This window comes from Varanus komodoensis, unplaced genomic scaffold (genome assembly GCF_004798865.1).
Source record: "Varanus komodoensis strain SLA01 unplaced genomic scaffold, ASM479886v1 scaffold69, whole genome shotgun sequence".
NCBI classification, from domain to species: Eukaryota; Metazoa; Chordata; class Lepidosauria; order Squamata; family Varanidae; genus Varanus; species Varanus komodoensis.
Genome location: NW_025336334.1, coordinates 3565027 through 3578927, shown reverse-complemented (window position 1 = coordinate 3578927; position 13901 = coordinate 3565027). Strand labels below are relative to the sequence as shown.

Below are 13901 nucleotides of genomic sequence, written 5' to 3'. Positions count from 1 at the left end.
GTCTCTTAATTAGAACATCTTTTTGCTAAATCTTAGATATTAAATTTCAATTTTTCATAAGAAAACTCAAAGCTAAAATCTTGTGTTAATAAAAACGAGTGTATTAAAACTCACAGCCAGTCCAAGCAAATATATATATATCCTTAGCAGCGCACTAACTGGTCATGTGAAAGCTCGGACAAGTTGCGGCTAGTGAGTTGCGGGTTGTGATGTCAGTGCTTGGTGCCACTACTCCTTTCCGAGCATGCTCATGACCCCTATGTGGGCTGTTATCCGATGCTCAGCTGCTGGAGTGATGCTGGGGCAACTTGGCTCACATACCGACAGAGAGGGCTCTGTGTGCCCGCTGCGGCACGTGTGCCACAGGTTCACCACTACTGCCCTAGAGTGATCCATGTTGCTCCAGTGGCTCCCCATGGTCACCGGCATGGTGGTCTGCTGGAGAATGAAAATATAAAGACCAGCTGTCACCCAGGTCTGTTGCTCTTCTTAAAGGAAACTCATGGGTTTCTTGTTAGGTAAAGGAAACAAGTAAGGAGAAACATGAGATTAATTTAGATGGTGCTCTAGTGTAAAAGAAAATAATCAGTGAGATAAATTGTGTAATACCACCTAATGGCTGGAGGAACCAGACTGTTAAATTTCAAAGCTCTCCCCCCCTCAGCCAACAAACAACTTATTTGCAAGTAAAACCATAATACAGCAGGAAAGACACTGACCTGTAACTTTTTGTATTGATATACTTTTTTTTACTGGCAGGGAGGGGTTTTTTTCACATGGGGGAGCAGTCAAAAATATACCCACCCACCTGTAGTCTGCCACCTTACTTTGTTTCTATGTAGATCCACCCATTTATAGTCTCATACACTCTTGCTTAGAGAGATAGTGAGAGAAAAGTAAAATTCCATGAGCAATTGAAAAGAAGTGGAGATACAGTTTCTCAATGAAGTCAGTTCATATGCTCTGCTGTGAGACACTATGATGTATTTGTAACATGTGGACTAGCAACATGGGGTCTGAGTGTAAAGCGTCTGATGCTCTAGACAAGAGCCAAGACTGTATCTTAAGGACATAACAAATTGCCTTACACTGATTCATTAAGCCCAGGTCTGGCCATCTGGGGCCTCAGACAGGGGTATTTTTACTAGACCTGTTTTAAGGAGAGGGATTTTTTAAACTGCAGCTGGGGATTCAGTGCAGGATTTCTGCATGAGAAGCACAAGCCCTACCATTGACCTCTGACCTTTTCTCTAGTGATGGCAGCAAGGAGGATACAGAGAATTAGCGGGCCCAAAGAGGGCTTTGGGGTAAAACTAGGTCCACAGCAGCAGCAATTGCTGGCTAGAGTCTTAGAGAGGAAGAGCTTTTCCTGACAAGGCCTTTACTGGGCAAGGGACATGTCACAGTTATGGGAGTTTAAGGACCTTTAGATGTTGCAATTGTCCTCCCATTTCTTCCAGCAGTGTGTTCAAGTCCTTTACTCCAAGTTTCAAGTCAAATATCAAGTTTTTACTTTCAAGTTCAAGTCAAGTCTCAAGTCATTGCAAGAAATGTTTGAGTCAATTTCAGGTTGCTTCTCCAGTCTTAAGAGCCAACTTTAACAGAAAAAAGGGAGATGGTATGTGTGTGGGGTGGGAGAGTTGTAACCCCTATGATGTTCCCATCTGCACTTCAGAGATGCATTAGAGTCTTTTACTTCAGCCACTATTTATTTAAACAAAGCTGTGCAATTATTTGAATTTATCAAGATTGCAGTTTAGAAAAGTGATTTTGTTGACACAATTGGCTCCCAGCCTGGTGCTCCCTGGAAACATGTGGGAACTCATCAGAGGCAGCAGGCAGGAGAAGAGCTATTGTGCTTCCTTCTGAGGAGAGCAAAGTATTCCAAAAAGAGCTGAAGACTTCCCCCTAAACAGGGAGTCCCTGGCTTAGGTAGTCCCCAGGTTAGGGATGAGTTCTGTTCCTGAGAACATCCTTAAGTTGAATTTGTATGTAAGTTGGATCACATGAGTAAGCCAAATGTTTGTCTTAGTATAGCATATATTTTACTTTTCCAGGCATATAAAACACTTAAGAAACACTTCCATATGCACTAAAACATCATAATCACAATACAGCATTGTAATAATGAGAATAATACTGTAATAATAAAGTAATCACAGCTACTGAAGAGAGAGAGAGAATCTGTATGTATACAGTACTGAAAAAACAAATAAAAGAAATAGTTATTAAAATAGTTTAGAACATTCTTTCATATCAATATCTTACAGAGTTAAGCTAGCTCACTATCATTCTTGCATAGCTTATAACAAAGTCATGAACATGAAGCATTTTGAGCACTTTAAAGTACTTTATGTTGTTTGTTCTTTTTGCTTGTTCATTTTATGAATATATTTCTCTGTTAATTTACAATTACGAATAATAAAATGCCACAGTTCCAAACAAAACTGAAATAAAACAAAACAGAGAAAATAATCAGATCATGTTTTCTTTCTTTTTATTAGGTAATCTTTGCAGGTCTGTTGCCCACTTGGGAGGGCATCAAACCTGCAAATTCTACTCAGACAGGTTGATTCTCTCTCCTATCAATTCAACATCATTTCCCCATCTGTAGTATGGGCATGCTAATACTGATCTAGTTCCCCTTTAGCATTTACCTTTGTAACCACACCCTCAGCTGTTACAAGGCCATTTATGATGAGAAAAAAGAAAATGCTGTATAAACAACCCTTGAGGCCAACTGCAAGAAAGAGGCTCCACTGATAATCTTGTCCCCAGCAGCACAATCACACCCTGACTCTCCAGCAGGTCCATCCATCTCCATCATCTTCAGTTAATGTTAGGTTTAATGTGACCAGATGGATTAGGAAGTTATGAATAAAACTCAGATTTCAAGCTTTAAAAGAACAACAACAGAGAGGAGTAGGAAGAAGTCAACTTGGCACCTCTGCTTCTGTCCTTCCCTTGCTGTGGTTCTGGTTCATCCTTGAGGCCCTGCATGTGCCCGAAACCAGTGGATTGGGTATGCTTGAGCCAATGCTGAAGAACGAAAAGTTGTGAACATCTCTAGGGAAAATCTAGAAAAAAGAGACTATGGGGGGTTGGGGGGAGGAGTCATGAATATCTCTAGGAAACTGTGTGCCCACTGATGACATATCACATTGCATAGTTCCTTAGAGATATTCACAGCTTTTCCTGAAATATATTCATATAAGGTTTATGGCAGTCCATGCATTCATAAGTAAATAGCTCAGGGATTACTTGAATCATAACCGGCCACCCCTGCTTCTTTCCACCACCTTCCCCATGTAAAAAAAAGTGGAAATCTTGAGTCAAGTAGAGTCAAGTCTAGTCGAGTCATTTGTTTGTTGCCTCCAAGTTGAGTCTGAGTTAAGTGGGTGACTCAAGTCCCCAACACTGGCTTTTTTCTCATTGTTTCTCACTGTTGCTCTTCCTCCCCCCGGCCCTCGAATGGGGAAAATGAGGTATTTTGAAGGACATCAATACCAAACTGTAACCATCTGTCTGTCAAGGTGCATTCCACCTTGTTTTGCTATGTGTTGCAGGATAGATTGTCATGTTATCGGTGCTGTTTGCAGGGGAGTGCTCCAATGCCTCACCTCCCTGGTTAGCCTCTCTGCCTCAAGCACAGTGGCTTCCTGCCTTCTGCTCTTTTGCAGCTGGCATCTGCGCAATCACTGAGGATGCCTAGCCCTGGAGCCCCCAAAATCCTGCAATTGACATGATGTATTTTGCCTCTTTCTGTTTTTCATGGATTGTATGTAGTTAATGGGTGGTCAACTAGATGCATATGTGCTGTAAATAGTGAAGACAGTGGGAGATGGTGCTGTGACTTGGCAGGAGTTAGTGGGGTCTTGAATCTGCTATATAGTCAACTCTTTATGGCTTCCTCTCCAACACTGCACTACTGTCTGTTCTTCTACCCAGAAGGTTAAAGGCAAAGCACTGCAAAGCCCAGGGGCTGGCTGTATGCATATAGAGTGGCATTTTTGTACTAACAAATGTAACTGGTCTGCTGGAGTTAGTGTGAATCTCCATCTAGTTAAGATTTTAAGTCCAACAATAGCTGGCTTCCTCTTTGCTAGTAGTATTGTAAGACTCAGACCTACTACCTTAAAAAAGCAAGACAGGATTAACTGTTGATGGGATCCAGATCCCACTGAAATTGACAGCAACACTCCCATGAATTTGAATTCAGCTAAACTATTCATCACTGAAACAATATTGTGCAGTATGCAAAAGCTTTAGTAAAAATTATAAATACCCTTTTTTACACTTACTGGAAAATGTTTGTTTTACTTTCTACTGAATGTTTGAGATGCTTTTGTGAAAAGCTCTAAACCATTTTCTGGATCTGAAAAATATGATTCTGAAATGTATGCACACAAGTTCCTATTAATCATTCAGCACCTCCTGTTTAAAATGAGCGTGAATGTTGGTCAGATAAACTCTTTCCTTACTTTTATGTTGTGGTTTAAAATTAGAAGGGAATGAACTGGTTTGAAAGCATGCTATGTCAAGGTGGAGCCAATAAACACTATTGGCTCAATGTACACTTCAATTATCAAGATTTCCAAAAATCTAAATCAATTTTTAATATCTGTTTCTCACATCTCCTCACTTCCTCATTTGATTGCAAACAGAAGCTGAAAATGCCAATATTTTGTAAGACAGATTGCACATGTGGTAACTCTGGCCCAAGTGAAACCAGGCATTACCGAAAGTCATGCAAGGTTTCCAGCCCAATTGCCAGACCAAAGAGGTTGGGATAAGTGTGCATAATTATAGGAACCATCTTCCAGCCCTTTTGCTTGTAGCCCATTGCCTTGTCCAGCCTAATACACTATCAAGAAATTGGAATTAATGGCTTCCATTAACTCTAATGCTTCATTTCTGTTTTTCTTCAGTGCTTTGTCATCTGTGGTGGCTTTAGGAGCAAACATAATCTGCAACAAAATCCCAGGGTTGGCCCCACGGCAACGAGCAATCTGCCAAAGCCGTCCTGATGCCATTATAGTGATCGGAGAAGGGGCCCAGATGGGAATCAATGAATGCCAGTACCAATTCCGATATGGCAGGTGGAACTGTTCAGCACTGGGAGAGAAAACAGTCTTCGGTCAAGAGCTTCGAGTAGGTAAGGGATTCCTTAAAGTAATATTCAAAAGGAAAAGTTGCAAGTGTATGTTTTTGGGCTTCCTTCTGACAGAGTCATGTATTTTGTAAATCCACAATATTTGGTGACATTGTACACAGTACAGTGGTACCTTGGCTCACAAACTTAATCCATTCCAGGACTCTAGTCGTGACCCAAATTGGTCATGAGCCAAGTTAAATTTCCCCATAAGGTTCAATGTAAATAAGGTTAATCCGTTCTGTAACCATTTTTTTAAATTAGAAAAATGTGAAGCAAAGTGACAAAGAACAAAAATCGCAGCCATCTCCCCCCTCACCCCAAGCACAAGCATGGCCATCTCCCCGCCCCCCCAGCATGACCGAGATTGTCCCCGTCATCCCTGCATGCCCCCGTCATCCCTGCACATGTTTGGGGGGTGGGGGGAGATGGCTGCGATCGCTGGTGCACTTGGGCAGAGAGAGACGGGCATGAACGGGGCGTGCTGGGGGAGAGAGAGAGACAGGCGCAAATGGGGAGTCCTGGGGGAGGGAGAGATGGGGGCAATCTCGGCCATCTCTCTACTTGGCGGGGGGGAAATGGCTGCAATTGTGCTGGTTGGGTGGGGAGATGGCCGAGATTGCACCCATCTTTCCTGCAGGAGCACACCCATGATCACTCACATCTTCCCTGCATGAATGCAACTGTGTTTGTGGCCATCTCTCCACTTGGGGTGTGGGGTGGGGTGGGGAGATGGCTGTGATCTTGGTTGCCACCCAATGTGGAGTTTGCAACCCAAATCCAAATTTTCATGAAATTTTTGTTCACGACCCAATTTGGTCATGAACCAAGGCGTTCGTGAGCTGAGGTACCACTGTATATGTACCATTCAGTATAACTATAGTTCTTTTTTCTGTTCTAACTTAATTTTCTTAATATAATGCAGTGGGTAGATTTCTTCTCAGGAACTTCCATAGAAAAACATTTTAGAAGATCTAGATTAATGTAAGTTTATAAAACTTAGACTATTTGTGGACATTAAATCAATACATTTACAAATCAATGACATATTAACAGACGTATAATAGATGAGATGCAACCATCTCATCTTTGTTAGTCAGAATACCCTAGGCCAGTGATGGCAAACCTTTTAGAGACCAAGTGCCCAAAACCCACTTATTTACTGCAAAGTGCCAACACTGCAATAAAACCCAAATACTGAGGTTTTAGTTTATAAAAAACTCACAGCCAGTCCAAGCAAATATATATATATATATATATCCTTGTCAGCACACTGACCAGCCATGTGAAAGCTCAGATGAGTTGTGGCTAATGAGTCGTGGCTTGTGACATCGCCTGGTGCCGCTACTCCTTTCCGAGTATGTGCATGGCCCCTATGTGGACTGTTATCCAATGCTTGGCTGCTGGGGTGACTTGGCTCACATGCCGACAGGGATGGCTCTGTGTGCCCGCTGCGGCACATGTGCCATAGGTTTGCCACCATTGCCCTAGGCCAATATTTCTCAACCCCACCCATGGCTTTCAGTGGTACAGACAGCCCAGGACCTTGCTTGAGTACCCTATGGCATGGCTTTACCATGCAGACTGCATAGGCACTTGTAGCAGCAGAAGCTGATTAAAGAACAGGGCTGATACTTTAAATAATATATAACCTGGGAATAAAGAAAAAGGGAATAAGAGAGCATGCCTTTTACAGAAGGAAGTGGATGTTAAAAGCAGCAGGAGGGAGGAATGGACAAAACTGATGGTTGTGTATAGGCTATAAATTAAGTATGAAAGGAAAAGGGAAGAATAAATGATTGGAGGTGGTTAGGGAGATTTTGAGAGGTATGTGAGGGGGAAGAAAAAAGAAATATAAAATATACTGTTTTCTGTACTTAGAGAATATCTGGCCGTATTTGGAATTTTGAGAGAGTTTAAAGGGATTTGCACAAAATGACTGCCACAGAGGTGATTGTTCATTCATAAAATAGTTGTAGGGGGCATGTCTAGTCACAAAACACTCATTTTCCAGGTAGTGAACTGGCAAGACTAAGGTTCTTGGCATAATTACTTTTCTAAGTACAAGCAGAGGTAGGAGTCTGAGCTCCAAAATACAAAGCCAAATAAAGATTTTGAGCCTGAAGGAAAGGAACTGCTTTGATTTGTAGCATGACACTCTCCCAAAGGGAAAAAAGTTATTTCAAGGAATTAAATTAAAAGTAGGAGAGGCAGGAAGCTTGGCGGATGCAAAGAAGGCTGTCCATGCATGATCTGGTACCTTATAGGCAATGGGTCCTCAAACTACGGCCTGTGGGCTGGATCTGGCCTGCCATGCCCATTTATCCAGCCCGCCTCAGAGGTTTTGGACTCCCCGCGCCACCACTGCCTGTCTCACCATGTACATACCATGCGTGCAGTGAGGTGGTGGCTTGCTCACTTGGAGATTGTTTTGGACTCGCTCAGAGATCTCCGAGCGAGCGAGCCGCCGCCTCGCTGCGTGCACCCGCTGCTGCCTCACCGCCGTCTCATTGGCTTGCACCTGCCACTGCCGTCTTTCAACTGGCCCCCTGTTGAAAAAGTTTGAGGACACCTGCTATAGGCACTGTGTTAGAAAGCCGGACATAAATCCTCTGGATAAGCAAATGGTTTTGGAAACTCTAACCGTCCAGAGAGCTTCAACTACAGGCAATATGGAATTGAAATAAAAATGAATGATTGAATGAATGAATGAATGAATGAATGAATGAGCGGGGAGGAGGCTGCATCATGAACAGTCAATGTCTGTTCTTAACCTGAGGAAACCTTCATTATGGAACTCCCTGCTACAAGGAAATAGCTGTGGAATTTGGGGATTCCTTGAATTATTTTATATCAATATAAAAAAAAATCTTAGTGATGGTTGGCTGATTATGCTAAACTCCATCTGTTACTCTTTTGGTACTAGTGAACCTCATCATATTCAGCTCTTTCAAGTGGGTCCTGGAAGTAGAAAGTATGGGCCAGTTCAGGAGGCATACCATGCTGGAGGTTTTGATTGTGAAAAATATAATAATTATAGAATTATATGCCATTCTGGAATACTAGAATCACAGAGGGAGAGCAACTTGATAGCCATTTTAGTTGCATTCCCCTCTATCAGCAGAACACCTTAAAAGATACTTAACATTTTTCAAATCATACTGTACCACTGAGAAGAGAGACTGAGGGAATCTGCTAGGGTGAGATTAGGCAAAGCAAGACAAGTAGGCTATATTTTACAAAGGAAAACAACATCTATATGGCGTCTTTGCACAGTTTATACATTCATCATGATCAAATACTAATGGTTTTGCTGACTATACCATTTCAGTCTGATAGTATATGTACATATTGAGGCACATGCTTAAACACTCTCACATGAAGAAAAGCTTCCTGCATCTGGAATCACATAAATGTTTGGGGAGAAGGCTAGACTGAACCAGAGCTTCTCTCATTGAAAAGGTAAAGTACAGAAAAAGCTTTAACTCTTGATTCTGCTGGCCGTCACATTTTTTGTGGCAACAATTCAAAACATTGTTACAGTAACTAAAGAAACTATTTAGCAGATATGATGGACTTTGTGGTTGCACACAGGATCCAGGATGATTTTTAAAAATTTAGAGAACCTATCTAGGTCATGTTTGTTTTGTTCTCTTAATAGTTGGGGTTGTGAAGCTTGGGGATATTCTTAGACCCATCACTATTTATGGAAGCACACATGGCTCTGTCAGGAAATATCTTTTCAGGACTGGAGAGAATGAATGTTCGGATTCACACAGAAGCACTATGCTCAGTCTCAACTGTTTATTGGGAACAGTCAGGAAACCCTTCTCTGACAGAGAAAAAACACCAGCGCTGATGGGTGCCAGTACGCATAACCAAGTACAAGGGGAACAGAACATGGACAGTGTTTTATAGGGTTGGGGTCATGTAGACATGGCAGGGAGAAGAATAAGTTTCTAAACGGACGATAATGTGAGAACAATGTAGAAGCACAAAAACACTGATAAATCATTACAGACATCAGGAAAAACATCATGATACATCAAGATAAAACAACCAGGAGTTACAAAATTTAACAGGTTTCAGTGTTTGCTTTTTACAGTCAGAGGAAGGACATTGGAAGAATACAATGTCCTTGTATTTGAATATTCAAACTAGTTGCATTGTACCATCCCCCTGCCTGCTGTGCTCTGCATTTGAGAGCCCTTGCATATCAGAGCTGGGGTTCCTTTTCCCATAGAAGGAACTTGAATGGAAAAACCCTGCAGAATACAGCAGGGAGCAAGGAAAACAGGCAGTTTTCTATGTTCTGAAGTATAAAACTTATTACTTTTATTAGGCCAAGTCCAACACCTCCAAGAGAGGAATTCCTTTCTCCAACTTCAGTTGGTATGCCAGCTACAGCAGTTCCTGGCCAGGGACAGCCTGGCCACAGTGATTCATGCATTGATAACCTCAGGAGTGAACTATTGCAGTGAACTTCACATGGAGCTGGCTGGCTAGGCTGTTGAGTGGGACAGTCTTCTGGGAACATGTAACACCCACAGGAGTGGTGCTTATTACCAACAAGATCTGGGGCTCTGGGCCACAGTATAATGACAAAAAAAGAGCACAAATGTGTATATGCTAATTTACTCCTCTTGTAAAGTCTGTCCCTCTGTGTATATGTGGTATTAGGACTTTATCTCCTAAGGACACCTCTATTCATAAAACAGAATGTATGGACAAGGCGGGTGGGGGGGGGGGAGAGCACATTTGATTTTAGGGAAAAACTACAAGCACTTGTGTGCTAAAATCAGCTAAGCCAGGGAAATTGGATGCAACAGAGATCATCAGGGTCCCCATTTGGTTATTTCAGTAAGTGCCCATGGACAGCAGATTGGTGAAGCTGATGGTCTCCCAGAGACCATCTAGTGCATGGGTCCTCAATCTATGGCCCAGGAGCCAGAGCCGGCCCCCATGCCCATTTATCCTGCCCGCCATGCCCATTTGGACCTGCCGCACGCTTGGGGAGGCAGCGGTTTGCTCGCTCAGAGAAAACAATCTCCAAGCAAGCAAGCCACTGCCTCGTGTGCCCGCCTTGAGGCGCATGCCTACCCCCCGCCTCGCCTTGCCTTCCCTCACTGTGCGCCCCACCCCTGCCTCAGCGTGTGCGACCGCGCACACTGCCCCCACACCTGCGCTGACCCGTGCGCACCACCGGCACCACCTTTCCAGCTGCACCCAGCACCGGCACCTTTCAACTGGCCCCCTGGTGAAAAAGTTTGAGGACCCCTGATCTAGTGTGACTGGCGGACCTCTGCTAACAGCGCCTCTCTATGCTAGCCCTGAAGGAGTTGTACTAGCCACTGTTAAGGCACTGAGCCAAGTTCAGTGTTCTTGGTTTGACATAAAAGACCTACATGGCTTAGCTGATGGAAAATCTTCTGCCATACTACATTTGCCTGGAGTTTAATATGTTGCAACCTGAAAGAGGATGTTCTCAATATAGGTACCCCAATTGTGCAAATTCTTCCAGCCTCATATACGAGTGGTGCCAAGTCTCACACTTTTTTGACACCTGCTAAAGACCTATTTAGTGCTAAAGTATTGACAGCTTTGAATTGTGGTGCTGGAGAAGACTCTTGAGAGTCCCTTGGACTGCAAAGAAATCAAATCAGACAATCTTAAAGGAAATCAACCTTTAGAATGTTCTTTAGAAAGTCAGAGACTGAGGATGAAACTGAAATACTTGGCCACCTAATGAGAAGGAAGGACTCACTGGAGAACACCCTAATGCTGGGAATGATTGAAGGCAAAAGGAGAAGGGGATGGCAGAGGCTGAGGTGGATAGAGGGGGTCACTGGGGTGGTTGGTGTGGGCTTGGGTGGACTCCAAGGGATAGTGAAGGACAGGAGAGCCTGGAGGAATGTTGTCCATGGGGTCATGAAGGGTCAGACACAACTTGGTGACTAATCAGAAAACAACAAAAACAGACCTATTTGTTTAGGTAAAGGTAAAGGTTTCCCCTTGACATTAAGTCCAGTCATGCCTGACTCTAGGGGGCAGTGCTCATCTCCATTTCCTAGCCGAGGGAGCCAGCGTTTGTCCGCAGACAGTCTCCGTGGTCATGTGGCCAGCATGACTAAACACCGAAGTGCACGGAATGCTGTTACCTACCCACCGAATCTACTTTTTATCTACTTGCATTTGCATGCCTTCAAACTGCAAGGTTAGCAGGAGCTGGGACAGAGCAACAGGAACTCACCCCGTTGTGCAGATTCGAACCTTTCGATCAACCAGCCTAGCAGCACAGTGGTTTAAACCACTGCGCCACCTGCAGTCTCTATTTGTTTACTTAGGTTTTTAATAGCATTTTTTTGAAGAATTGCAGAAATAATTTTCCTTAATAGAAAGTTGCATCCTTTTCAAAGATTTTTGTGGCAAAACAACTCCAGAAACTTTTGTGAAACAAAGATTTTTAAAAATATCTGTCAGGTATATATATATATATATATATACAACTTAACATATAAACCATCTGAAGTATGAGATTCATATTCAGTGTACATTTTGATGCCTCTTCTCCCAGGTTAGTGCTCCTCATAATACTTTTTTGTTTTAACCACCCTAAGTTGTTTGGAGTCATCCGCAATATGGCTACTTCCCTGCTTACTCCTAATTCCAGTTCATTTATGAAGTTGAATAGCATCCTAATACAGAAATCTGTGGTATCATCTTGGTTATATCTCTCCACTGGGAGAAATAACAATTTATTTCCACTCTCTGCTTTCTGTAATTTAACCAGTTACCATTCCATGGCTGCTAGGTTTGCTCAGGCGTCTTTGGTGAGGGAATTTGTTCAGAGTCTTTTGGAAGTCCGAGTAAACAATGTCTACTGAATTGTCCCTGCCCATGTGCATACTGACATAGGTTAGTAAGGCAGGACTTGTGGAAGCGAAGGTGATTCTTTTCCAGCAGTGCTTGACCTTCTGTGTGCTTCTTGATTCTATCTTTAATCACTTTCAACCAATTTACCCAGATCAGAGGTTAAGCTAACTGGCCTGTAGTTGTCCAGATTCTCCCACCTCCACGTCCCTTTCTTCAAAAAAAAAAAAAAAAAAAGTTTTACATTTTTTTACTTTACAAAAAATTTCTTCTACAATTTTTTTCCTTTGAAGATAAATTGAAAAAATCTTTGGGAATCCTCTTTGTGCTGAATATCTCAAGAATTTTAATGTAACTAGCACTTTCAATATGACTTGAAACTTTCTGTTGTTGTGTTGTTAGATGAGAAGTTGCGCCCGATCAATTCCTCCAGGCCTTCCTGTCCTCCACCATCCCCCGGAGTCCACTTAAGCTCACACCGACTAATTCAGTGACTCCATCTATCCACCTCATCCTCTGACGTCCCCTTCTTCTTTTGCCATCTTCTTTCTTCTTTCCCAGCATTAAGCTCTTCTCCAGTGAGTCCTTCCTTCTCATTAGGTGGCCAAAGTATTTGAGCTTCATCTTCAGTATCTGGCCTTCTAAGGAGCAGTCAGGCTTGATCTCCTCTAAGACTGACTGGTTTGATCTCCTTGCAGTCTAAGGGATTCGCAGGAGTCTTCTTCAGCACCAGAATTCAAAGGCCTCAATTCTTTGGTGCTCAGCCTTCCTTATGGTCCAGCTTTCACAGCCATGCATTGCAATCGAAACTTTCTGCACATCTGTAACTTGGTTGTGATAAGGTCAAAGGTTCTATATTAGTAAGGTAATATTGAAGCCATCCATGGAAAGTAGTCAGTTGTTGTTTTTCAAAAAGTGATGATTTCTTTGACACATTAATATATGATCCTGGGCCTAGGCTTATGACTCACTGGAGAATGATGTTCTTCATGTTGAAATAGTTATGTCAGAGTGAACAACAAGCTGTTGGGCCTTTTTCCACACTGAACTACATTTACCAAAATATTCACCAAGTTCATGAACTTGTTCAATGAACCTGAGGGACTCCTGGAAAAGTCTTTCTTGAGTAATGTGGTCTTTGGTGGTTTTTTATGGTTTAACCCAAACTCAGACTAAACATGCCCATTTCAGTTGTGTTTTCCTTTGAGATTGTACGTTCATCTGAAGCCAAAGCAGGAGGTTAAATAGAGGGGTAAGAAACCTCAGGAACAATAATATATGGAAAGGAGGGGCTCATGAACACCTTCTGACTAAATAAGTGGAATGCTGAATTTGCATTTTCTCAATAACTTGTTATTTAAAAAGTGATTAAGTTTGGTTAAGTTCTGCTTCTGTGATCTGGATTCTCTACTTCTTTTGACCGTATAATGTACAGCCTGACAAGAGTGATCATATCTCTGTGGTTGAGCACATGCTTTGTATTCCAGATTCAATCCTTGCATTGAAAAGAATTTGAGGTAGCAGGACTGGGGAAGACCCTCTGCCTGAGAACCTGAAAAGCCACTTATCTGATGAATCAATGTCCAGATTTTTCTATGAGTTTCTAATAGAATTAAAATTCTGCATATAGGCAGTCCCAGTTCTGTGCTAAAAATCTGAATTCTGTCAACCATGTTGTTGTTATCAACATGTCAAGTAATCTCCAACTACTGGCAAACCTATGAATGAATGGCCTCCAAAAACATTCTATCAATTACAGACCTGCTCAGCTCATGTAAACTCAGTGTGGTTTTCTCAATGGAATCAAGTCATCTCATACTTGGTGTTCCTCTTCCTCCTCTTTTGCCTTCAACTTCTACTAGCATTATTGTCTTTTACA

At 42.4% G+C, this 13901-nt stretch overlaps 1 protein-coding gene across 1 annotated transcript in view; it reads left to right on the top strand.

The window, feature by feature from the left end:
* The first annotated feature begins 4887 nt into the window (after positions 1 to 4887).
* Positions 4888 to 13901, top strand: part of WNT7B (Wnt family member 7B) — a 36024-nt gene continuing 27010 nt past the window's right edge. The window contains exon 1 of the mRNA XM_044450881.1: positions 4888 to 5155. Within this exon, the coding sequence (XP_044306816.1) occupies positions 5059 to 5155 (97 nt within the window). The 5' untranslated portion in view covers positions 4888 to 5058. The remainder of the gene's footprint in view (positions 5156 to 13901) is intronic.